The 25,726-nt window shown below is 41.6% G+C and overlaps 2 protein-coding genes across 2 annotated transcripts in view; one reads left to right on the forward strand and one right to left on the reverse strand.

Moving 5' to 3' along the window:
- Positions 1-4,171, reverse strand: part of PJA2 (praja ring finger ubiquitin ligase 2) — a 362,138-nt gene extending 357,967 nt beyond the window's left edge. The window contains exon 1 of the mRNA XM_068535711.1: positions 3,790-4,171. The gene's annotated coding sequence lies outside the window, so the exon portion shown is untranslated. The remainder of the gene's footprint in view (positions 1-3,789) is intronic.
- A 640-nt stretch (positions 4,172-4,811) lies between these two features.
- The window catches only part of MAN2A1 (mannosidase alpha class 2A member 1), a 160,711-nt gene continuing 139,796 nt past the window's right edge, over positions 4,812-25,726 (forward strand). The window contains exon 1 of the mRNA XM_068535712.1: positions 4,812-5,472. Within this exon, the coding sequence (XP_068391813.1) occupies positions 5,338-5,472 (135 nt within the window). The 5' untranslated portion in view covers positions 4,812-5,337. The remainder of the gene's footprint in view (positions 5,473-25,726) is intronic.

Consider the following 25,726-nt stretch of genomic DNA (forward strand, 5'->3'; position numbering starts at 1 on the left):
TGAGTAAGTATAGAGAAGACAGCATTATCCATGTCAGTAGCTGTATACCAAGTGCCAGGTGCTGTGTTGATTTGTTCCAGTAAAAACACTGCACCTGGGACAGTAGCCACAATTAGAATTACCGCCTGGTTAAGTTTATAATAGTCCACAGTCATTTTTCAAGATCCACTTCTGCACTGGCCAAACTGGTGAGTTAAATGAGAATGTCATAGGTATCAGCACCCCTACTTTTTTTCAAGTCTTTTATGATGACATTGTAACAGGGAAGAACAAATGTGACTCTACATTTGATCTGTTTCTTTTACTTTAACATTTGTATTCTACTGCTTTTGCTACAAGTTAATCACTTAAGGGATGTTGCCTATAGCTTAAAGTATGCATAAGGGCCCATCTCTGGGAACCCAGCCTCCCATGCCAGAACTTAAGCTTAAATACCTTTGTTTAGCTCACAGGAAACATCCTGACCAGGCCCACCTGTAAATGGCTGCAGCAAAGAAGAAATTAACACATCCCCTCCAGAGTCTGGCTGAAACCCAGAAATATTTGCAAAAACATATCAGCTTTTTTTACTTTACCTCCTCACCTCCTCCTCTTTGCTCTATAAAAGAAACTAGCGTCCAAACCCAGGCAAGATAGTTCACTGGGACACCAGTCCACCATCTTCTTGGTCTGCTGGCTTTCTGAGTAAAGTCACTATTCCTTGTCCCAACATATCGTCTCTTGATTCATTGGCCTGTCATGCGGCGAGCAGCATGAGCTTGGACCCAGTAACAACATTAATTGCTTTACTATCTTGGAAGAGAGTGAAATTTCTAGGCGCATCCACTTAGCTCTTCCTACTATAATGGACATCATCCTATGGATAGGAAAGCCAAAACGGGGATATGATCAGCTCTAGAACTGAGAAAATAATCACACAGTTGGTGTGTGGATCAAGTGACCTACCAACCAACTGTGAGCTGGATATGAGCTAAGACTTCATCTATCTACTAACCAAGATAAACTCCAGCTTTGGTTGAAGCGTCACAGTGGTGTTTTGAGTCCCTAGGAATTAGCATCAGTTCAGATCTGATGTCTAGAAAACCTCAAAAGATCTCCATATACCCTTTTCTCCAATGTACTGCCACTCTCATATATAGCCACACATTTTTGGGGGACAAGATTGAGGGAACATTTACAACGTGTACTGTGGCAGTGGTGCAAGGTAATTCCTAAAGAGTACACAGACTCTCCTTCAATCAAGGGGTTCTGGGTCTGTGAATTGATATAGGTCTAAAAACTGAGTGAGAGTCCACTGTGGTGACTCAGGTCAGATACTGGCTACCTGATTTAGAGCTTTTCTTGTTAATAAACATCAAGTAGTACTCTATTAGGTTGCCTATCTATTTTTTTCCTAGGGCATCACTGTGGGCCAAGGCACTCTGATTGCCTGTACACACCTGTTGCCCTTTCATAAGGCAGATGTACCCACATTACCTTTGGTGGTCTGTGCTATTTTGGGATCCTGTCATCCCCATTGTTATCAGTGAGTGCACCTCAATAGTGGCATCCTCTATAGTCATACATGGCCTACAGAGGGAAACATCCACAGAGATTTTCAGAGATGCATGTCTTCCTCTCACTAATGTATTTCTCAATTCTTCATTGAAGGAGCATCTTCTGGGCCTTTGCATGGAACACAGCTGGGGAATGTGCATGCAGATTACATATGATAAGTCCAGTGTAACATTTCCCTAAACTTTTGGATTCCCTGTTCCACATCATGTCAGGGAAGTTCTGGCATTTCAACCTCACAAACTCTAGGCAACTGATGAGTCCAAGTTTCCATCAGCCAACCAAGTAAGCTATTAGACCCACCTCTAGCTGCATGAGCTAACACATATAATAAACACCATAACAATAAATTTGGCTCAGTATAGTATTACATTCCATCCTCCATGGTCTAACACCCTCAGAATCCACTCCCACACGTTCTCCACGTTTCTGCCTATATGTTATCAAAGCCTTGTAGTTACTTTGGTGTGTAAGTTACTACTTCCTCCATCATAGTGTGCACCTATACCCCAGGAGCATGCTGAAATTTGATCCTAGTTGTGAGTACACTGTAGTAGAGGGTGATTACTGTGGGTTTTGAGGAGAATGTGAATTTCCTCTCAAGGCATCTGCCCCAGGTGAGTTTTCAAGCAGAGGAAGCCTACCTCTTCAGAAACTGGAGGGCAACCTACTTCCACTAGCAAGAGAGGCTCAGAGTGACTTGGGGGTTCAAGATTGTCAGTTTCATCTGGGTCTAACCCACTCCAAGTTTTGGGATCCTATTATTTTACAGCACCCTAACTTTTACACGAGAAACTTGCACATCCATGAATTCAAGAAGTTGTAATTCAGTAACGTGAAAATTAAAATTTTGTGTTTTGATTTTCAGCAATATCATTTTGTTGCTACAATCAATAAGAGCTTCCTTTAGAATTGTATGGAGTCTGTCTCTCTGGTTCTCATACCATCACTTGGAACTGTGCTTGTCATTTCTCTTTTTAAGCTTTCAAGGGGTGGGGGGGAAGGGGTGGTGGGATGAATTGGGAGATTGGGACTGACATATATACACTAATATGTATAAAATAGATAACTAATAAGAAACTGCTGTATAAAAAAATAAACTACAATTCAAAAAAAAAAGTACTAGGGATGTGATGTACAACATGATGATGATAGTTTATACTGCTGTATAATATATAGGAAAATTGTTAAGAGAGCAGGTCCTAAAAGTGCTCATTGTAAGAAAAAACTTTTTTTCTTTTTATTGTATCTAGATGATGGATGAGAACTAAACTTATTGTGGTAATCATTTTATAATATATGTAAAGGAAACCATCATGCTGTATACCTCAAACTTATTCAGTGGTGTATGTCAATTATTTCTCAATAAAACTGTAAAAACTTAAAAAAAAAAAAAGCATTCAAAGGAACTCAAAATACATCTCACACCATAGTCCTTATAGTTACCTTACGGCCGTAACAGTACAGCGTAGCTGCCACTTGGGGCTCCAAGGAACTTGGTAGTTCACCACAATCAGCCACAGGTGACTGGTTAATTGGGATGCCCCGTGTACTATGAATTATTAGCGTCTTAATTCACTTTGGCAAGGAACTCAGCACTGAGCTCAAGCCCAAAGGCCCAATCAAACCAACCTCCTAATCCTATCTTTGCAGGTCTATCTCTTGGGACTACAGATAAAGTTTAATAAAAAGAATTATTAACTATAACAGGGTTTTGGAGTAACGAGAGATTCACTAGTAAGAGGAGAACCCTAGAGAATATAGAAAGAGGAGCTTTAAGGAGCTAACCTTATAACTAACCCTTGGACTAGGAGAAAGAGTTCTCAAAGAAGAGCTCCCCTAGCCCTTCCCAGGGCTAAGATCCAAAAATTACTGGAGAGGGTACAGCCTGGCTCACTGAATGGCAGAGAAATCACTGTGGTGCCACACCTTGTGAAAAATCGGCTCTCTGGAACTGGCTACAGATCTTGCCTCCAGGGTGCCCAGAAAGCTATTCACGAAGTAGTGTCTATCTTTAGCCCCCCTACTACAAAATCACTAGAGTTCGGGACGTGGGAGGAAACCGCTGGCCCCTGAGCAGCATAAGAGCTCGGCCCTGGAGAAAGCCAGGTATGCTGCAAGAGCCTGCCTACCAATGCACCAAAACCAGGTAGCAAAATACTTTCCTTCCTGTAATGTCTCTTCAGCATCCTCTACGGACAAAGCTTCAGCCCCTGCTGGCAAAGGAAAACTTACTGTAAAAGGCCCAGATCCATTTTCACAGTGCAGTCAAAAGGGGTGAATTTGGAGTTGAGAGGCAATAAATCAATAACCGGCACAAGCAGGCTCTCCTCACAGATTTTTGTAGCCAGATGTCTACATCTGTCTGGAGGGTCCTTCGGCAGGCTCCTTTCCCTCAGGTTTCCCCAGACGTCACCAAAAGCCGCGGAGGAAAAGATGAGTCTGAACAGAATTCGCAGCCCCCTTCTCCTCACCGAGTTTCCGTCCAAGGCACCCCAGGCCTGGGACCTCAAGGACAGAAAACCTGGGCAGTGAAAAGCAAGTGGGGAGAAAGCGCAGCAAAACTGGGCTGCTGGCGCCCCAGGGTCTCTCACGGCCTCAACTTGAGCAATATTGCCTCCCAGGTCACAAAAGCAGTCTGAGGTCTTCCCACCGCGGGGGGCTCCGGGAGGCCGACGCGGGGCGGGCCCTGCAAGCGGCGCGTTGTGATTGGGCGCCGGGGAGCCCGCCCCCTCATCCCGGCGCGTCGGGAGGAGGCGGGGCCCGCCGCCTGCTCAGCTCCGGGGCTGCCGGCGCCTATTGACCCAGCGGCCACTGCACCGCCGCCGTCTCCTCCTGCTCGTGGCGGGCGGTGCAGGAGCGCCGAGTGGCGCTGGAGAACCGGCGTTTCCTTTCGCAGCTGCCGCCGCCATCTCCGCATTTGCGGGGCGGGAGGGAGGGGACTCGCGGCTGCAGCTGGAGCGGGCTTTTCTCCGGGGAAAGTCCTCTCCTTGGTCTCCTTTTCCTCCTCCGCGCGCCGCCGCCGCCCGCCCCCTGCGCCCTCCCAGCGCAGCCCGGGTCCGAGAGCTGAGCGAAAAGGGCGGTGGGGGCCGGGAGGCGCCGGCGGGCGGACGCGCGCTCGGAGGAAACTCCTGCCGGACCCGTGCGTCCCCGCGCCCGGGGTGCACCCCGGCCCGGCCTCAGCGGCGGCGGCGGCAGCAGGAAGGGGCTCAGTCGGGGGAGGCGGGGGCGGTGCCACGGGGGCGGGCCCTGCTGTCCCGGCGCTAAGTTGTGGGGCCCGGCTCCTCCCACTCATTTCTTTCCCCACGGCTCCTCGGACCCAGTTCCGCGCCGCCGACCCTAGAGCCGCCGAGCCCGCACCTCCTGGGTGAAGAGGACACGCCTGCCCTGGTCGAGAAAACTTTTCCTGCCGACTTGGTCGGGGCGACGGTGGCAGGAAGTCCAGACAGCGACCTTTCCTCCGCCTGCCCCGCGCGCCCTGCCGGGTGCCGGCGCTGAACTCGAGATCTAGTTTGAGCGGGCCCCTTCCGGGCTGCAGGCGAGTCCCGCCTCAGGAGGGACGCCCGGCTCCACGGAGGGCGGTGGGCCAGGGCGAAGGCCAAGGGCGCGTGGTGGCGCCGGAGATAAGGTGCGGAGCGCCGCCCGGACCTGCATCCGCAGCGGAGAGCGCGGAGAGCCCAAGCCCGGGAGCAGGGAGCCTCCGGCGGCCGCTTCCAGGAGTCCACAGTCCGCCTCCTCCTCCGGGTGAGGACAGTGCCCTGTCCCCGAGTCTATCGAGGAAAAATGAAGTTAAGCCGCCAGTTTACCGTGTTTGGCAGCGCTATCTTTTGTGTGGTGATCTTTTCGCTCTACCTGATGCTGGACCGGGGTCACTTAGACTACCCCAAGGGCCCGCGCCGCGAGGGCTCCTTTCCCCAGGTAAGGACCGAGGAAGTGGGGACACGGGGCTCCGAGAGGGTAGGGGTGGGGGCCCGTAGTTACCCGCTGCTCCGTGACCTCTCCCTCCCACCGAGGCTCCGCGCTCCGTCAGGGCGAGGCCAAACTGGAGGAGGCTTGGATCCTCCTCCAGCCTGGGCTCCGCAGCCACCTCATCCCGGGCGCGCGGAGTTAACAAAGTACCAGGCGGCGTGCGGTGGCTGGATCACGCTCAGGGGAAGTGGCCGTGTTCCCGCACTCGCACCCGGGCCTGTTGGGGTGGTCACCTGCTGGCCAGTGAACCGGCGCGGCGTGAGGCGCTCCCTCGTTGGCGCAGCGCCCCCTGACAGCTGTTGGTGAGCCCCTAGGCCCACACAGGGTTAAGCTGCACAGACACTCTGCGCGCACCCAGTCGCGGAAATGAATCAAACAAACCCCATCTGGGTGTTTCATTTATTTATTTATTTTAACTGCACTGTCGCTTGAGGAAAAAAAGTTTATTCCATGTTGCAGACCTCTAAGGTATGAATCTGTAGGGTTGATTTTAGTGTCGTCATTCTTCAGCTATTACATGGGGTTTGTTTGGAGCAGATGAGGGAGCCTGGTGGGGAAGCGCTTGTTATACTCCAGCCTGTAGCTATGGGGCGCTCAGTCCCGAGCCAGCGGTCAAATTGTCAAACGAGTTGGGAAAACGACCCGTCTTAAGTCTTTTATCTCAAGTTAGTAAAAATGAGCAAACGGAGACAATCGGTTCTATTTGGGAGGGTATACCGCGTGTGCGATTTGTTTCAAGTGATTTGCCAATGACCTGTACGATCCAGAAATTTTAGTAAAACTGGGTATTGGGTAGTATCCCCTGTAATGAATGAACCGAAGAACTCAAAACCCTGACAAGATGATTTATCAACTACTTCACTCAAGGGTAGAAAAATGTAGGACGTGAACAAGTTGGTGTTTTTTTGTTTGTTTGTTTGTTTTTCTTTTGTGTGACAGTGTAAATGACCAAAGAATATTCTTGCCTTTGGTTCTTGTGAAACGCTAGGACAAAAGGCTTGAGTTTAATGAAATTAGACTACTAATTTTACCTGAATTATTATGAAAGTGAAAAAAAGACCCCTTTGTGGATGGTGTCATCAGTACAGAGCATTCAAAATGCTTTGCAGACGAGAGGTATTAAAAATCTGGTTGTAAACAGATGTATCAAAAAATTTTAAAGCTTTTGCTTTTAGGTAGTATTAGAGAGAAAATATAGTGAGATAAGCACTATGGGATAGTTTAGAGTTTGTCCAGTGCTTGTTGATGAGATTGGATAAAACAGTTAAGAAAAGGGGCGGGGGGGGGGGAGGAGGGGTAAATCCTCTGAAGCCAGAGCAAAAGGAGGAGTTTTAAGCCTTTTTAAAATATGTTGTACAATTTTGGGGCTGAACTTACCGTGATTTTTCCCCCAGTAATCCTATTTTTTTGAATTTTCTCCATTACAGGAAAAACCATAAAAACTGATAGATTTTACTTAAAGTGTTATGTTGAGTAATGTCCTTTGGCTTTGGCTTGATGAACACTTCGCAATGATTTATGCACACATCTGGGGCTGGGGTTCTCTGGCAACCTTGACATTTTACTGTTTCTAAAGAAGTGAGTGAGTCATTTGGTTACTGGGACGTCTTAGGCGAAGTTAATTCCAATATTTTAATATCCAACCCTAGTCCTTGTCAAGGGGCTGAAGTTCTGCTTACAACATAAAGCATTTAATGGAAAGTGACAGTGGCTGCTGGAAGAGAAGGCCCTGCGTGTATTCTGTTTTGTGTGCAAGGGGAGAGGGTTTGGAAGGTGGAACTTTTTATACTTAAGTTTGCCTTTCTCAGATTTTCAGTACTGGCTTTTCGGTGCAAAAGGCACCTTTGCTGATTCAGTTTTGGAGAGCCACTGAATCCCCACGCAGGTGGACTGGATTAATGCTGTATAAGCCTAACTCTTGTATGTCTGATATCAGCCTGTGTGTCTTAGTCTGACATGCAGTTTACTTAGTCTGACATGGTAAACTGCATTCACACAATCACCACCCAGTAGCTGAGGAAACTTAGGCACAGAGGCAGTAACTTGCCCAAAGTCACACAGCTAAAAGCTGAGATTTCAACAGGCACCCTTTGGAGTCTAAGCTCTCAGCTACTATGCTGTACTGCCCCTTGGCAATCCTTTGCCTGTTTAGTCCCCCAAGTTGCTTGTGGAAAATAGAGCATTATGCTCTGCAGCTCCTTAGCTTATGACTTTTTTTTTCAAAGGAGTTTTTATTTTGAAGCCCTAATGAATGTGCTTTTTTTTTTATGCCTTTTTTAAAAAAAATGTTTGATTTTGAGATAATTGTAGATTCACATGCACGTATAAGTAATAATACAGAGATCACATGTATCCTTTACCAGTTTCCCCCAGTGGTACCATCTTGCAAAACTGTAATACAGTATCACACGCTGGATATTTATATCTTGATACAGTCAATATACAGAATATTTCCATCACCGCAAGGACCCCTTACATTGCCCTTTTATAGCCACAACCATTTTCCTCCTGTCCCTGTTCCCTTCTAGCCCCTGGCAATTACTCACCTGTTCTCAATTTCTATAATTTTGTCATTTCAAGAATGACAAGTGAGGGCTTCCCTGGTGGCGCAGTGGTTGAGAATCTGCCTGCCAATGCAGGACACACGGGTTCGAGCCCTGGTCTGGGAAGATCCCACATGCCATGGAGCAACTGGGCCCGTGAGCCACAATTACTGAGCCTGCGCGTCTGGAGCCTGTGCTCCGCAACAAGAGAGGCCGCGACAGTGAGAGGCCCGCGCACCGCGATGAAGAGTGGCCCCCGCTTGCCACAACTGGAGAAAGCCCTCGCACAGACACGAAGACCCAACACAGCCAAAAATAAATAAATAAATAAACAATGAGTTTAAAAAAAAAAAAAAAAAGAATGACAAGTGAAATCATGTAGTGTGCAACCTTTGGGGATTGGCTTTTTTCACTCAGTCTAAATCTCTGGATAGGCATCCAGGTTGTTACATGTTTGTTCCTTATTATTTTTTGCTGATGTTGTTATCTTTTCATTTTTCTTTTGTTCCTTATTATTGCTGAGTAGTATTCCATAGATAGAGCACAGTTTGTTTAACCGTTCACCTATTGAAGGACATCTGGGTAGTTTCCAGCTTGGGGCAGTTTATTTCAAATAAAACTGCTATGAACATTATAAACATTCACGTACAATTTTTGTGTGAACGTAAGCCCTCATTTCTCTGAAAAGTGCCCAGGAGTACAATTGCTGGGTCATAGGGTACAGGCATACCTCAGAGATATTGCAGGTTCAGTTCCAGACCACCGAATGTGCTCCTTTTTATGAAACGTTTAATGCTTGAGATTTCGCTCTCTCCCAGAATGTCTTCTAGCTCGCTTGAGAGCTAAACATTATAATGAAAACCATTATGCAGCATAGCATCCCAGCATTTGAGTTGATTTTTATTTTTTCACTACTCCTAACTCCTATGTAAATCTTAATCTGACGAGAACACCAAGCATAGCAAAGCTAGGTTGCACTAAATTATATTTCTTTGATGAGTTTGGGTATTGCATTCCTTAGTTTTAATAGAGCCAAGCTAGTCAGTCACTATAAATCTTTTTGGTGTCTAGTAGAATGATTTCTCTAGAAAGGGATTGATTTCCTCTGAATTGTCCATTTTAGTTTCTTCCAGTTAACATGGAACCTTACATGGTCCATCATGTAAACAAGATATGTTTTAAAACCGTCTTCAGTTGAGAGCAGTCTATTTGCTGTTATTCTGGCTTGCTTTCTTTTTGCCTCCTCCCCCAAGTCTGTGTTTTCCACCACTTGGCCAGACTCTGGGGTGGAAGTGGGCCCAGCTCTGGGTGCTCCAGGTTCTCCCACCCTGGAGCGGCTGCCTGCCTCTGAGATAGTCCTTGGAAGGCTTTCCCCTGTGCTTCTGGGAGGAATTCCTTTGAGGCCTTGAGGCAACAGGTGGCTTTGTCTGTTTTAGCTTGTGTGTATTTTAGGGTTAATAAATCTCAGCTAGAAAAATTAATAAAAATTCCACTGTGAATGAGAGGCTGGCCAGGGCCTAATGTCCTGAAGATGATTTGAGGTAATGTAAGAATTCAAGCAGATGGAAAGGAGAAACATTGTTAAGGTCTTCCTGAAATTCATCATCACTTCCTACAAGAGATTTCACAAGTTTCTTACTATCTACATTGTGTATAAGAGGATGGCTTATTAATGTCTTATGTTTGGATCTGGAGAATTAATGGCTCAGGTTTTGTATAACAAATGATCGATCTTTACATAACTAGTATAGCATATGATCATAGCGATTCATATTAACCCTTGAAAGTTCAGAGATCGCGACTGATGGAGAATGTGAAAGTGAAGTTCAGATTTTATCTTGGTGCCCAGAAAACATTTATCAAGTGAGAAAGTGTGAATGTCTTTAAGTATTTGATTGAAAGACGTTGGTAGGTGGGGACTTTTATGTCTTTTTTTTTTTTCACTTTTACTGTGAAAATATAATACACATATAAAAACATACTTAAACACTTTACATTTCTAGTACTTTCTTAAGAGTTCAACACAGTATATGTTTAATTAAAGTTGACCTCAGTCCCCCAGTTGTTTTTTCTTGCTTTTAGAAATCTGTGAATCTTAAGAATAATAAACAGAAAAATACGATTTTTCCTGCTTCTCCACACTCCAGTGCACTCTATTTATAAACAATAGCACTTGTTGGGGTTTGTGCAGGTGTGTAGAAGGGAGTTTGTTTCATTCCTTGGGGTACACTGTTTGAGAGCTGTGACTTCTGGGAAGTGATGGAACTTTGACCTTGACCGTGGTGACAACCAGGGATTTAGGAGAAATGAGTGCAAGAACATGAAAGCCCCTGAAAAGGGCTGGTTTCCTCCACCCTCTCCCGAGTAGAGTCCAGCAGTCCTGTAGGACTCCTCCTGCCAGCATGTTTCACTAAGACTCAAGAGTCTTCCAATACACCAACTAGGACAGACAGTCATGACTGCATCTGGTCTGAAGGCTTACGTTTATTATTTTTTTAATTGAATTGAATGTGTTATTCCCAGATCAGCACTGCTGTCCGGACCTAAACAAATACTTTTGCTTGGGAGATGTTGCAATCCTGTTTATCTGAAGGGGATTTTTCTCTGTGACTCATTAATTAGCATTAAAGGATATCTGGGCTATGGGCAAAACATTGACTAAAATTACCACTTTTATGTGTTGTTTTTTATTTTGAGTCAGCTGTTGCTTTTGGTGATAGCTGTTAAAACTTTGGCCTTTTTTGACAGACTGGACTAAGTGTTGAGATTGTCCTAGAAAGAGTAGTTGAGTAGCTGCCTCTGATTCCCTGCTTTTACTCTTAGTTTTCTGAGTCCAGCAGTCTTAGTTTTCCCTTGTTGTTCCCTCACTTCCATGCAGATCTGTAAGAAAATGGGAGGATATTCAACAGCTGGGGTGTAATCTCTGGTTGCTGGATTACAAAGGCCTCATTGCGTTTTTGGCCCCTTCCGTCCTGGTGGTCATGTTCCTGGTAGCATCGGCTTTTATAGTACATGTGGAAGAGAAGAGGAGGAACTCGAAAGAGCAAATTTTGCTTCTTTTCACAGTTGTGATTAGTAAATTGATCAGGAGAGGAAGTGTAGACCATTTTAGCTAACACGGGTTTCTGTTTCAGTTATAGGTGTTACACCAAAGCTGCTAATTTTAAGGTTGAAACTGTGTTTAGGTTCAAACAAGTTTGAGGGTCGATTGTTCTGAAATGGAGTTGAGACCTAGTGCTTGAGTATTGCTAAATTTGCCTTGTGATAGGGAGGAAGTAAATGATTTGATTTGAGTACACTCAGTCTCTTGAGGTTACAATGTAGCTTTTCTGTGAGACAGTGTATTTAAGGTAATGCTATTTGTATTGCAGTACTTCTATGCAGACCAGTGCATAGTAGGTATCTAGTAAATATTTCATGTAAATTTGTAAATTTAACATGTTATATCTAAAGAAAAGATCAACTTTGAAGAATGCTAGTTTAAACATGTACATCTCTACCTTTGGCTGCCTCACAACCTCTTTGCTACTGACATTTGGGGCTGGATTCTTTGATGTGGGGGGCTGTCCTGTGCATCAAAGGATGTTTAGCAGCACCCCTGGTCTCTACCCAGTATATGCCGGAAACACCTTTCCCCAACTTGTAGCAAGCAAAAGTGTCTCCGCACATTGCTAAATGTCCCCCGGGGGAAAAAAAATCAACCCTATTGAAAACCACTTTGGCTGCAGTCTAGCCAAAGGCCTATTCTTTATACCCATAGCACTTTGTTAGCACTTTGCATTTTAGGAAGGAGTGATCAAAAGGCTTAATTCTTTTTTTTTTTTTTGAATTGTAGTAGAGTTACAATGTTGTGTTAGTTTCTGGTGTACAGCAGAGTGATTCATTTATATATATGTGTGTGTGTGTGTGTATATCTTGTTTTACATATGCTTTTCCATTATGGCTTATTATGGGATATTGAATATAGTTCCCTGTGCTATATAATAGGACCTTGTTGTTTATCCATTCTATATATAATAGTTTGCATCTGCTAGTCCCAAACTCCCAGTCCAACCCTTCCCACCTCCCCCTTGGCAACCACAAGTCTGTTCTCCATGTTTGTGAGTCTGTTTCTGTTTTGTAGATAAGTTCATTTGTGTCATATTTTAGATTCCACATATAAGGATATCATATGGTATTTGTTTTTCTCTTTGTGACTCACCTTATTTAGTAGGATAATCTCTAGGTCTATCCATGTAGCTGCAAATGGCATTATTTCATTCTTTTTTTATTTCTGGGTAATAGTCTAGTGTGTGTGTGTGTGTGTGTGTGTGTGTGTGTGTGTGTGTGTGTGTGCCATATTCTCTTTATCCATTCATCTTTAGATGGACATTTAGTTTGTTTCCCTGTCTTGGCTATTGTAAGTAGTGCTGCTGTGAGCATAGGGGTGCGTGTATCTTTTTGAATTATATTATAGTTTTGTCTGGATAAATGCCCAGGAGTGGGATTGCAGGATCATATGGCAACTCTATTTTTAGTTTTTTGAGGAACATCCATACTGTTGTCCATAGTGGCTGCACCAATTTGCATTCTCACTAACAACGTAGGAGGAGGGTTCCCTTTTCTCCACACCCTCTCCAGCATTTGTTATTTGTAGACTTTTTAATGATGGCCATTTTGACTAGTGTGAGGTGGTATCTCATTGTAGTTTTGATTTGCATTTCTCTAATAATTAGAGATGTTGAGCATCTTTTCATGTGCCTATTGACCATCTGTATGTCTTCTTTGGAGGAATGTCTGTTTATGTCTTCTGCCCATTTTTTGACTGGGTTGTTTGTTTTTTGAGTTGTTTGAGCTGTTTTTGTATTTTGGAAATTAAGCCCTCGTCAGTCACATTGTTTGCAAATAATTTCGCTCAGTCCATAGGTTGTCTTTTTGTTTTGTTTATGGTTTCCTTTGCTGTGCAAAAATTTATAAGTTTGATTAGGTCCCATTTGTTTATTTTTGCTTTTATTTCTATTGCTTTGGGAGACTGACCTAAGAAAACACTGGTACGATTTATGTCAGAGAATGTTTTGCCTATGTTCTCTTCTAGGAGTTTTATGGTGTCATGTCTTGTATTTAAGTCAAAAGGCTTAATTCTAATACTCAAGGATAACTAGCATTTTTTTGATGACTGAAATGAATCCTTTCACTAGATGCCCAAAATTCACTTATATTTTTAGGATTCTGCATTGCAGTATGTTATAGAAAATACAGGGGTAGATTATGTTCATATGCAAGTTAAAAATGGAAGATTATTATAATGAAACTTAATTTAAAAAAATTGGACATGCTTATTATTCTGAGAAAAGCATTTGGTCAAGTGATAGTAAATAGACCATGTTTTACTTTCCGCAAGCTTAGTTAGAGTTTAGCAGTAGTCTAGATTTATTCCCCTTGCCTTTTAGCACAGGAAAATAAGATATATTGATTAGTGATAAGGTAGTATGGAAGGCATATGCAAAAATAATTTGAGTTGTCTAAAGCTTTCTCAGGCAAGGTATTTACTTTCTTCAGTGTATTACTTGTTTTATTTCTGCTAATTCTGATGATTCTGGTTACTGCATTTTGTATTCCTTTTTGAGATTAGAAAAAGCAGGGAAAGAAACTGGAAAATAAAGTGGATGGAGACTTCCTTCCTGTTCATTTCATTTTGTTCTAAACAGCCTTTTTAAAGAAAGGGGGTGGAGGTAGGGGTAGGAAAAGATTGAAGTTCTGGGCAAATATTCTCCTTCCTTCCTTTTTGTCCGAAGACCTCTGGTCTTGAACTTTGCTGAAGTCAGCTAACTGTGGGCCCAATCTGGCCTGACACCTGTTTATGTAGGGCCACAAGCTAAGAATGATTCTTACATTTTAAAATGGTTAAATATGTCATGGTTAAATATGGTCACACTCATTCCTCTGTGAATCGAATCATCTCTGGCTGCTTTTGTGTTACAAGGGCAGAGTTGAGAGGTTGCGACAGAAAGCGTAGCCTACAAAGCCAAAGATATTTACTGTTTGACCCTTTGCAGAAAAAGTTTGCCAACCCTTGGTTTAAACCGTATTTCTCTGTTATTAACATTGGAGGCAAATAGTGTGGTTAGATCTGTTGAAGCAGAGGTGGGTTAAGTAAAAACAAACAAAATTCTCATAAACTGGTTATTAGGTAAGCATTACTCAAACTTAGTTTGTGTTTTGAGAGTGTAGTTTAAAACTTGTGTTGTCTGTGTGTTTCATAGATTTCCAAGCGTCCTTGGGGAACTTCTGTGCTAGAGCATGGGCATGCTTGACATGTTTAATTTGTTTCCCTTCTATCACCTGAAGATTTCTCACTCTGGGACCGATCTGGGACAGAGGGTTCTAGGGCATGAACTAAGCAAAATTGATCCATAGTCTTGAGATTGCAAACCATGACTTTATTGTGTCTTGGATTTGCTGTAATTCACAGACGGGCTGAATTCTGAGCCTAATCTGACTGCTTGGATTGGTTAGTACTGTAGAAGGAGAGCCCAGGTCCTTCTGCAAAAGGTATCTTCTGCAAAAACCATAGATCTAGGGCCGGAACTTGGCAGTCATCTCTGGGACCCCGACGACTGCTCAGCTTGAAGGCAAAGAACTGACTACCAGGGTGTCTGCAGGGGCACTGTGCTACTCTGGTTATCCAAGAGTAATTAATTCCTGCTAATTTTGATCCTTCTTCATGCTTCTTAATGATTATGTGTGACTTTCATCATTCCTGTGGCACAGGCCGCCATCCCATTTGTGTCCTCAAAGACTTTACTGTCACCATTAAAATGTAGTACACTTCCTCTGAACAAAATGAGTGTAATGCGTCTCATTGAGTGGTGCAACTTTTAAGTGGTTTTTTTTTTTTTTATTTTTAAATATATGCATGTGTGCATTTTTCACATGTAAATGGATTTCCGCGCTGGCTTCCTTTGCAGGTGGTTGCCTTCAGAAGTCCAGCGAAATCAAATGCTTTTTGCAAAGGCAGAGCAGGCCCCGAATGGGACCTGATCCTACCAGTGAACATTATTGTCCTGAATCAGGAGTCTGGAGAGCCGGGAAACTTGCCAGTGATTTTTTTCTTCTAAATACATGTTTCTTCCAGGTCTGATGGTGTTTAGTTTTGTAATGGGAAGCTCTTCCTCTTCAGGGTGAAGCTGTACGTTGGGCCTGAAGGTGTACTTTGCAGCATTTACCCTCTTTTCCCTACTGCAGGTGTGGAGGAATGTGGAATTTATTGGTCCTGGCCTTTGTGGCAACATTTTTACCTGTGGAGCATTAGAGGATGGAAGCCTGACAGTCTGAATCATTCTCAGAATTATTTTCTACATAAAAGAAGTCCTGAATTTGTGTTTTTAGAATCCAGTGAGGTAGTCATTCTCTTAACAGTCATCAGTACCCCAGAAAAGTCATAATAGTAAAGAGTCATAGAATCTTTGGAGGGCCCTTCCAAGGTTAGGTAATTTAGTCTTTGATTTTTCAGATAAGGACACAGACATGTAAACTGGACCTCAGCAGTTTTGTTTTTGTTTTTTGGCTTAGGTCCCATAACTAGTCATAGCATACCTGGGACATGCTTGCTGTCCTGTAATTCAGTGATCTTTCTGTTGTACTACAGCCAGCATATATTTGATGACTCACTATGCGTTAGGTACTATGGAAATTGTGATAGACATGCCAGGTATATTATTTGCTTTTTGATAGAGCTTCTTAGTTATTTGAGGAGACACAACTGCCATTTCTGAAACAATTAGAGACAGTTGAGTGTTATTTAGTTATTCTTTAGAAGAGTTAATTTTAAAAAGTTAGAACAGTGCCTGGCATGTAGCAAATGCTCAATAAATGCTAACTATTACCAATGAATGGAGGTTTATATAGTATCTATATGTACAAGGCACGCTTGTAAGTTCTGGGTATAAAGGAACTAAGAATAAAACAAGAATCCATGATCTTAATTTATATTCTTAATATAAGGGCAAAGGCCTTAAAGAGAATTCAGAACTAAGTTCGTGTAATGGCCTAGCTCCAACTGACCAAAGGACATGGGACAGAAGCTAGGCTTTTCTGATTGGGTAGGACTTTGAAAGGAGAAAGGACATTCCTAGTGTGAAGTACAATGCTTCCGAAGGCTTGGAGCCTGGCACCGTGAGAAGAGGTAAGGAGGCTGGTTTGATTTATAATATTTGGAGTTTGTAAAGAGTAATTGGGAAAACACAGCAGGTAGTTTGGGATCAAATTGTGAATTTTCCTGAGAGCCAGTGCGAGGAGTTATGAGTTGGATGGTGGTGAACCATTCGAAGTTATTGAGTATGTCAAGAAGCTGCTTGAGAAAACCAATGTTGGAGAATTAATTTCATAGAAAATTTTAGACCTGGAAGGGAGCTAAGAGAATATTAAATCTAAATTATTCCGGTAGCAGGTGTGTAGGAAGACTCAGAAGCAGGAAGGCAGCTGAGAATCTGTTTGAGGTAATACAGACATAAGGCAGTAAATCCCTGTACCAGTATTGAATTGGCTGGAGTCAAGAGGAAGAGGGAAAATGTGGAGACATTTTGTAAGAAGAAGCATTGGGCTTTCTGACGGATTTGATAAAGGGTAATGATGGGTGGCTTGAGTAAAAAAGGTTCTCCCACCTTTTTCCTTTGGGGCATTTGGAGACTGCTTGTACTGCTTGCAGAAGGGGATAGTTGGAAGGATAAGCTAGTTTGGGAAGCCAAGTTCAGTTTCGTTTATGATGAGGTGGATGTGAGTGGAAATAGCCAAGTGGGCTGGAGTGCCAGAGTGAGAGATCGGGGAAGGGAGATGCTGATCTGGTATCATCAGCACAGTCGAGAATGAATGAGCTCAGTTGGGACTTTGCTTTGTGAGAAGAGAGCAGAGAGCCAAGTAACATTTCTTATAGCCAAAAGCTATGCTTCTTAGATTAAGATTACTGTAGAGCAGATGTTAATAAAATGCAGCAGCTTGTATTCAAATTGTCAGAAACCAGCTCATTGATCAGCATACCTCAGAAAAGATAAGGCTATCATGAGGAAGGACTACAAAGAAGCATTTCAGTAGGAAATGAAAAAAGGCCCATCTCACCTTTGGCCCAAATTATGGGACTAAATTATTTTTTCTAGGTTATAAGAACAAAAAATAGATTACTCTGTGTGTGTGTGCATGTGGGGTGTGTGTGCGCGTGTGTGCGCGCGTGTGTATGTTGAGGGGTGGGGGAGGGAGAGGGAGGAAGAGAGAGATTTATTAAAGACCAAAAGGCAGCACTCTAAGCAGGGGCCTCATAGCTCAAGGTTGTTCTGAAGATCAAACAGATTTCTGAGGGTACCCCCAAACTGCCTGTTGTTTATAGCAAAGAAGAGCCTGTCCCACTTGAATGGTGGCTAGCCCCACGTCCCTCACCCCAGAACTGAAGAAGAACTCTTTTTGTCCCCAGACCAATTCGTGAAAATTTGTAGGGCCAAATGACAACACTCAAGATGCAAGCTATTGGGCTGGCCAAAAAGTTTGTTTGGGTTTTTCCATAAGATGTTACGGAAAAACTCGGATGAACTTTTTGGCCAACCCCAGTACTTATTGTGACTTTAAGGGGAGATCTAACCAATAACTGTTTAACAGAAAAAAAAATTGAAGAACCCAAGAAATTAATATCTTTAACTCATCTCTGGTAGCTGATAGTATGATATTTAGAAGTTTGCTACTTTACATTCTTTTATGTTACATTGTGCCTTACTATTGCTTTTGTTGTGTCTGTGGTATTTATCATGCTCCTCCTTGCCCTTGTAGATCAATTGGTTCAGACTGATATTTTTTTAAATTTATTTTATTGAAGTATAGTTGATTTACAGTGTTGTGTTAATTTCTGCTGTACAGCAAAGTGATTCAGTTATACATATATATACACATTCTTTTTCATATTCTTTTCCATTATGGCTTATCACAGGACGTTGAATATAGTTCCCTGTGCTATACAGTAGGACCTTGTTGTTTATCCATTCTGTATATAATAGTTTGCATCTGCTAATCCCAAACCCCCAACTCATTCCCCCCTCCTCCCCTTCAGCAACCACAAGTCTGTTCTCTATCAGACTGATTTTTACAAAGTCACTAGGAAAGGATTTGTAAAACTTTAGAATATTTGATGCTTGTAAAGAAAAGTAAGGAAATGCAGAATTTATAATAATTCAGGTGGGGCTTGCCTAAACACCTGTCTCTTGTCTGTAAGGAATAGTGGGGCTTATTCAGGAAATGAATAGTATAAACAAGACTGAAGGTAGGCTGATTATCTACTTAATACAATCCTGCCTTCAGAGATTCCCCAGAACTATTTCTGTATGAAAAACCGTCTTAGACATGCCAATTGCATTTATTTTAATAGGCTAACACTGTTTAGGTTGATTTGTTTTTTCCATTTTTGACAGTTAATTTCTTTTTACATTAAAATTGTGTTTCTCAAAATTACTTGTGTAAAATTAGAATGTCGATAAAAATTTTATTAGCAGATCCTAAAGTATAATATATGCCATTCCTTCATGGAGAACGAGTTAGGTAGTATAAATGGATTGTGCATAATAACCCTTGTGTACAAAGACAGGCGTATGTCAAAAAATATAAGATAGATTAACAACATAGACCAGAAGTCTTTGATCAGATGAATGCATGACAGTATGATCCTGGTTCCTTGGGAATTCTTGCAGTCTGAAAGTGTATCCCATGAACTTTTATGCATGTTCTTGGGTGGGATACATTGTTGACATATTATCTCAGAGTACTATGTGTAAGAATAGAAATTCCATTAAAATATAAAATATGTTTTAGAAGAAAAATTAGTATGATTTTTAAAAAATTGCAAAACTATAAAGAAAAGTAATGTTCCATGGAAGAGTTTGTAAAGTGCTGAATTAAAGAATTCTATTAGTCAACACCTAATTTGCTTAGTGCCACTTAATTGCAGTTATTAACTATATTTGAAAGTAATAAAACTGCACTGTATGAAAATATTTTATAGCGTAAACATTTTGTGCTGCCTGCAAGGCCTTGTTCTCTTAATCATTTTTAAAAAGATACCTGTTTTGCAGAATTTCACTTTATACAGTGGCTTGGTGCCTAAAATGTTGCCTCAACAGGAGGTGGTTCCTGTGCAGCTGCATTGGGCTGCTGTGGACGGGGATGATAGGGTTCCAATTTCCGTAAACATCTGGAAACCCATAGGGTAGAAGGAGAGCTGCGTCCTGGAGCTCACAGAAAGCTGCCAGCAACTGGAATCCTGACTGTACTTTGAAGGTGGTGAGAGGATGGGATTACAAAGATGGGGAGAAGCACTGTGGCCTGTTGTTTTTCTGGGTCAGGGCTGGGATCCTCTGTAGTGATTCCAGCAGCTGCAGAGTGGTTACCCACATGCAGCCAGGAGAAGTCTTTTGGGTTCCCTGAAGGAAGCAAGGGATGGTGAACTTGGAGTCCCAGCTCTTCCCTTCACAGGCACTTGGCACTCTATTCATATACCTACATCCAAGTAGCCTTTGTTACCGTCACACCTAGGCAGGTGTGAGATGTATGAATGATGATTTCCAGGGCAAAGAGTGCCTTGGCTCTTGTGTTTTGGCAGGGTATTATGTAATTAAGTATTCTCTGTGCTCCCACGGTGAGGGCATTTATTTCTTTGAATGGGCAAGTAGAAGCACAAAGACGGTACCTTGGAAGAGATTCAGGCATGATCAGCTCCAGGTCTGGGTAAATCACTGAAAGGTCATTTGTAACTGTGGTTTGTGGCTTGTTGATAGAGTAGTAGAGTTACATATATAACTGTGGCCACAGCCTTAGTTCACACTCTTTCTGGCCTCAGCACTGCACATCTTACGGGGTGGAGTGGTCACTTGGGTGACTTGTCATTTTATCAAACCAAAATGCTTTCCTGTCACGTGCCTGAGATCTGACTAAATAGCAGGATTTTTCTGTATAGTTGCATAGCAGCTGACTGACGTGGAACTAAGGCAATAACGGTGACACCCCTGCTGGAAATACAGACTCTCTTTTACCAAATCACTGTTCCTATATTTAGCTTTAATGCAGTGGTTCTTAACTGGATATGTGTGAGAATTGCCTGGTGGGCCTTTTACAATGATAAAAGGCAGATCTGTGCACTCTCTCTCTGGGTAATCCCATTCATTCCCACGGCCTTAAATTCATATTTATACTGACCACTCAAGTTTATATATTCTCCTGACTTTCAGACTTGCATGTCAGTGTGACACCACCATTGAGCTATCTAATAGTTCCAGAATGGAACCTTTGCCCCTCACTCTGTACCTTCCCCAACATTCCTTGTTTTCTTAAAATGCCACCCACTATCCTCCCAGTTCCCCAGCAAAAACCATCATCCTCCCAGTTGTCTCAGCAAAAATAAGGGGCCATTTTTCTTGCTTTCCTGCCCCCCAGACCCCCACCCCCCACCCCGCCCAGTTCATCTGTCCTGTCAAATCCTTTCACATTCCTCCACCTCTGCTGCCTTGGCTCGGCCCTGGCTACCTCGGTGTTTACCTGGCAAACTGCAGTAACCTCTTCCTCCACTGCTTCACTACAGCACCAGGATAGCTTTAAAACACTTTTTGTTCATTGATCCCAAAACTGTCCAGGAGGAAGAGATGGATGTTTCTTTCCCTGAAAAATATTTTTAACCCTAACATCTTTTCCTGCCTCCTTTATTCAAAGATAGTATATAGGCTTGTTAGATCAAAATATGCGCGTGGGAAACAGCTTATAAAGTCACACAAGGTCTCACCTTCCTTGCTCCATTGTATGGGCTCTCAGCTCCTTAGGCTCCCAGCTCTCCACCTCTTCTGATGGGCATTTGGGCAGACTTCCACTGACAGGGACTTCAAGTGTAAGGATACTTGCTGAGCTTTATATAGGACAGCTCTCTGCCAGGTGTATTACTTTCCTAATAAATCACAACAAACTTAGTGGCTTAAAACAAGAAAAATGTATTATCTTACAGTTCTGCAGGTCAGAAGTTTGAAAAGGGTCTTACTTGACTAAAATCAAGACGTTGGCAGGGCTGATTTCCTTATGGAGACTTTAAGGGAGAATCCATTTCCTCACCTTTTCCAGCCTCTAGAGGCTGCCTGCATTTGCTGGCTCAAAGGTCCCCTTCTAGCCTGGCATCACTCTGACCTGCTCTTCTGTCTTCATATCTCCTCTGACTGTGACTCTTCCGTCACCTTCTTTTCCATTATAAGGCCCCATGTGATTATGTTGGGACTACCTGAATATTCTAGGACAGTCTCCCCATCTCAAAAATCTTAAGTTAATCACATCAGCAAAGTTCCTTTTGCCATGTAAAGTAACAGATTCACAGTTTTCAGGGATTAGGACATGGACATCATTGGGAGGCCATTATTCTGCCTACCACACCAGGCACTATTTAAACTGATTTGTGTATGCCAACTAATTTAACACTCATAACCATCCTATGAGTTAGGTATTATTAGTGATCCCCATTTTACAGATGAGGAAACTGAGGCACAGAGAAATTATGTAACTTGCCCAAGGTTATACAGCTATTAATAGTGGAACCATAATTCAAATTTGGCTAGGCTTTATTTTTTATCTTATTTTATTTTCCAGCTTTATTGAGAAATAATTGACATACAACATTATATAAGTTTAAGGTATACAAATGATGATTTGATACATGTATATATTATGAAATGATTACTCTAATAATATTAGTTGACAAATCCATCACCTCACATAATTGCCATTTCTTTTTTGTGGTGGGAACACATATTTATATACAGTATCGTTAACTGTAATCATCGTGCTATACATTAGATCCCCAGAATTTATTCATCTTATAACTGGTAGTTTGTACCCTTTGATTAACATCTCCCCGTTTTCCCCTCCTCCCAGCCCCGAGTAACTATTAATACCATTCTAGTCTCTTTCTATGATTTTTTAGATTCCACATGTAAATGATACCACATAGTATATGTATTTTTTTGACTTATTTCACTTAACATAATGTCCTCAAGGCCCATCTGTATTATCACAAATAGAGGATTTCCTTCTTTTTTTATGGCTAAGGTGTGTGTGTGTGTGTACACATGTACCACATTTTCTTTATTCATCTGTTGATGGACACTTAGATTGTTTTGGTATCTTGGCTGTTGTGAGTAATGCTGCAGTGAACATTTCTTTGCGATCCTGTTTTCATTTCCTTTTGATACATACCCAGAAGTGGCATTGCTGGATCATATAGTAGTTCTATTTTTAATTTTTTGAGGAACCTCCATACTGTTTTCCATGATGGCTGCACCAGTTTACATTCCCACTGGCAGTGCACAAGGGTTCTATTTTCTCCATACCCTCACCAACACTTGTTACCTCTTGTCTTTTTGATGACAGCCATTTTATCCATTATGAGGTGATAGGTGATATCTCATTGTGGTTTTGATTTGCATTTCCCTGATGGTTAGTGCTGTCGAGTACCTTTTCATGTACCTGTTGGCCATCTGTATATCAGCTTTGGAAAAATATCTATTCCTCTGCCCAATTTTTAATCAGTTTTTTTTTTTTAAACTATTGAGTTGTATGCATTCTTTATATATTGGGTATTAACCCCTTATTAGATACATGTTTGCAAATATTTTCTCTTATTCCATAGGTTCCCTTTTTGTTTTGTTGATTATTTCTTTTGCTGTGCAGAGCTTTTTAGTTTGATGTAGTCTCACATACTAATTTTTGCTTTTGTTTCTTGTGCTTTTGGGGTCACATCCAAAAAATTGTTGCCCAGACCAATGTCAAACATTTTCCTTATGTTTTCTTCTAGGGGTTTTACAGTTTCAGTTCTTATGTTTAAGTCTTGAATCCATTTCAGTGGTATAAGATTGGGGTCTAATTCCATTCTTCTGCTTGTGGTTTTCCAGTATTCTCAACATCATTTATGGAATAGAATATCCATTCCTCATTGAGTATTTTTGGCTCCCTTGCCAAATATTAGTTGACCATATATGTGAGGATTTATTTCTGAGCTCCTGATTCTGTTCCATTGGCCTATGTGTCAGTTTTTATGCCAGTACCATACTGTTTTGATTACCATAGCTTTGTAGTACAGTTTAAAATCAGGAAGTGTGTTGCCTCCAGCTTTACTCTTCTTTCGCAGTATTGCTTTGGCTTTTTGAGGTCTTTCATCATTTTATACAAATTACACGATTGTTTTTTCCATTTCTGAAAAAATGCCATTGGAATTTTGATAGGGATTGCATTGAATTTTGATAGGGATGGCATTGGGTAATATGAACATTTTAACAATATTTGTTGTTTTGACTCATGAACAAGGGATATCTTTCCATTTGTTTCTGCTCTAATATTTGTTAATTCCTTCCTCTGCTAACTTTGGGCTTAGTTCGTTCTTCTTTCTCTAGCTCCTGGAGTTGTAAAGTTACGTTGTTTATTTGAGACTTCTTTTTTCTTAATGTAGGCATTTATCACTATAAACTTCCCTTTTAGAACTGCTTTTGCAGCATTTACTGGGTTTTGGTATGCTGTGTTTCCCTTTTCATTTGTGTAAAGGTATTTTTTGATTTCCCTTTTGGTTTCTTCTTTGACCCATTAGTTATTCAGGAGTGTGTTATGTAATTTCCACATATTCGTGAATTTTCCAGCATTCTTCCTGTTAGTTCATTTCTAGTTAGATTCCATTCTGGTGGGAAAAGATACTTGATGTGCTTTCAGTCTTCTTAAATTTGCTAAACTTGCTTTGTGATCTATCATATCGTCTGTTCTGGAGAATGTTCCATGTGTGCTTGAAAAGAATATGTATTCTGCTATTATTGGTTGAAATGTTCTATATAGGTCCATTAGGTCCTTTCGTTCCAAAGTATGGCTCAAGTCCAATGTTTCCTTGTTGATTTTCTGTCTGGATGATCTATTGTGGAATGTGGGGTACTGAAGTCCCCTACTATTATTATATTGCCTATCTTTCCTTCAGGTCTGTTAATAATTGCTTAATATATTTAGGTGCTCCAATGTTGGGCACATATATATTTAGGAGTGTTATGTCTTGTTGACTAATTGATTGCTTTATCAGTATATGATGACCTTTTTGTTTCTTTTTACCATTTTTGTCTTAAAGTCTATTTTGTCTGATAAAATTATATTTACTTCTGTTCAGTTTTGGTTTCCATTTGCACAGAATATCTTTTTTTTTTTTAATTGCTAGTTTATTTATTTATTTTTTGGCCGGGTCACATGGCTTGCGGAATCTTAGTTCCCCAACCAGAGATCAGACCTGGGCCCCGGCAGTGAAAGCACTACATCCTAACCACTAGACCAGGGAACCAGGGAATTCCTCAGAATATCTTTTTCCACCCCTTCACTTTGAATCTGTGTATGTCCTTAAAGCTGAAGTGAGTGTTGTGTAGCCAGTATATAGTTAGGTCTTGCTTTTTGTCCATCCAGGCACTCTGTCTTTTGATTGCAGAATTTAATGCATTTACATTTAGAGTAATTACTTATTGGTAAGAACTTACTAATATCATCTTGTTGTCTGGCTGTTTTGTAGTTCCCTTGTTCTTTATTCCTGTCTTGCTGCCTTCCTTTGTGACTTGATTTTCTGTAGCAGTATGCTTTGATTCTCTTCTCTCTGTCTTTTGTGAATCTGCTGTAGCATTTTGCTTTGTGGTTACCATGAGGCTCACATAAAACATTTTATAGTTATAATAGTCTATTTTACCATGATAACTTAACTTAGATCACAGACAAAAACTTTACCCTTTTACTCCCCCCTGTGAAGTCACGATTTACCTCTTTTTATATTGTGTATCCATTAACAGTTTACTGTAGCTAGTTATTTTAATGCTTTTTCCTTAACTTTTTTTTTGAATTTTTGAATTTTATTTTATTTATTTTTTTATACAGCAGGTTCTTATTAGTCTTCAATTTTATACACATTGGTGTATACATGTCAATCCCAATCTCCCAATTCATCACACCACCACCCCCACCTGCCGCTGCTTTCCCCCCTTGGTGTCCATACGTTTGTTCTCTACGTCTGTGTCTCAATTTCTGCCCTGCAAACCAGTTCATCTGTACCATTTTTCTAGGTTCCACATATATGCGTTAATATGCAATATTTGTTTTTCTCTTTCTGACTTACTTCACTCTGAATGACAGTCTCTAGATTCATCCACATCTCTACAGATGAATCAATTTCGTTCCTTTTTATGGCTGAGTAATATTCCATTGTATATATGTGTATATATATATATATATATATATATATATAACTTTTTTATTAGAGTTAAATGGTTAGCACTCCACTGTACTATATTACAGTATTAGAGTATTCTGAATTTGACTATATACTTATCTTTACCAGTGTGTTTTGTATTTTATATGTTTTCATGTTACTAATTAGTGTGTTTTCATTTCAGCTGGAAGACTTTTTTCAGCATTTCTTGTAAGGCAGGTGTTGTGATGAGTTCCCTTAGCTTTTGTTTGTCTGGGAGAGTCTTTATCCCTTCTTCATTTCTGAAGGACAGCTTTGCCAGGTAAAGTATCCTTGGTTGGCAGTTTTCTTCTTTCAGCACTTTGAATATATCATCCTGCTCTCTCCTGCCCCATAAGTTTTCTGCTCAGAAATCCACCGGTAGCCT

Source organism: Eschrichtius robustus, chromosome 2 (assembly GCF_028021215.1).
Source record: "Eschrichtius robustus isolate mEscRob2 chromosome 2, mEscRob2.pri, whole genome shotgun sequence".
Classification (NCBI taxonomy): Eukaryota; Metazoa; Chordata; class Mammalia; order Artiodactyla; family Eschrichtiidae; genus Eschrichtius; species Eschrichtius robustus.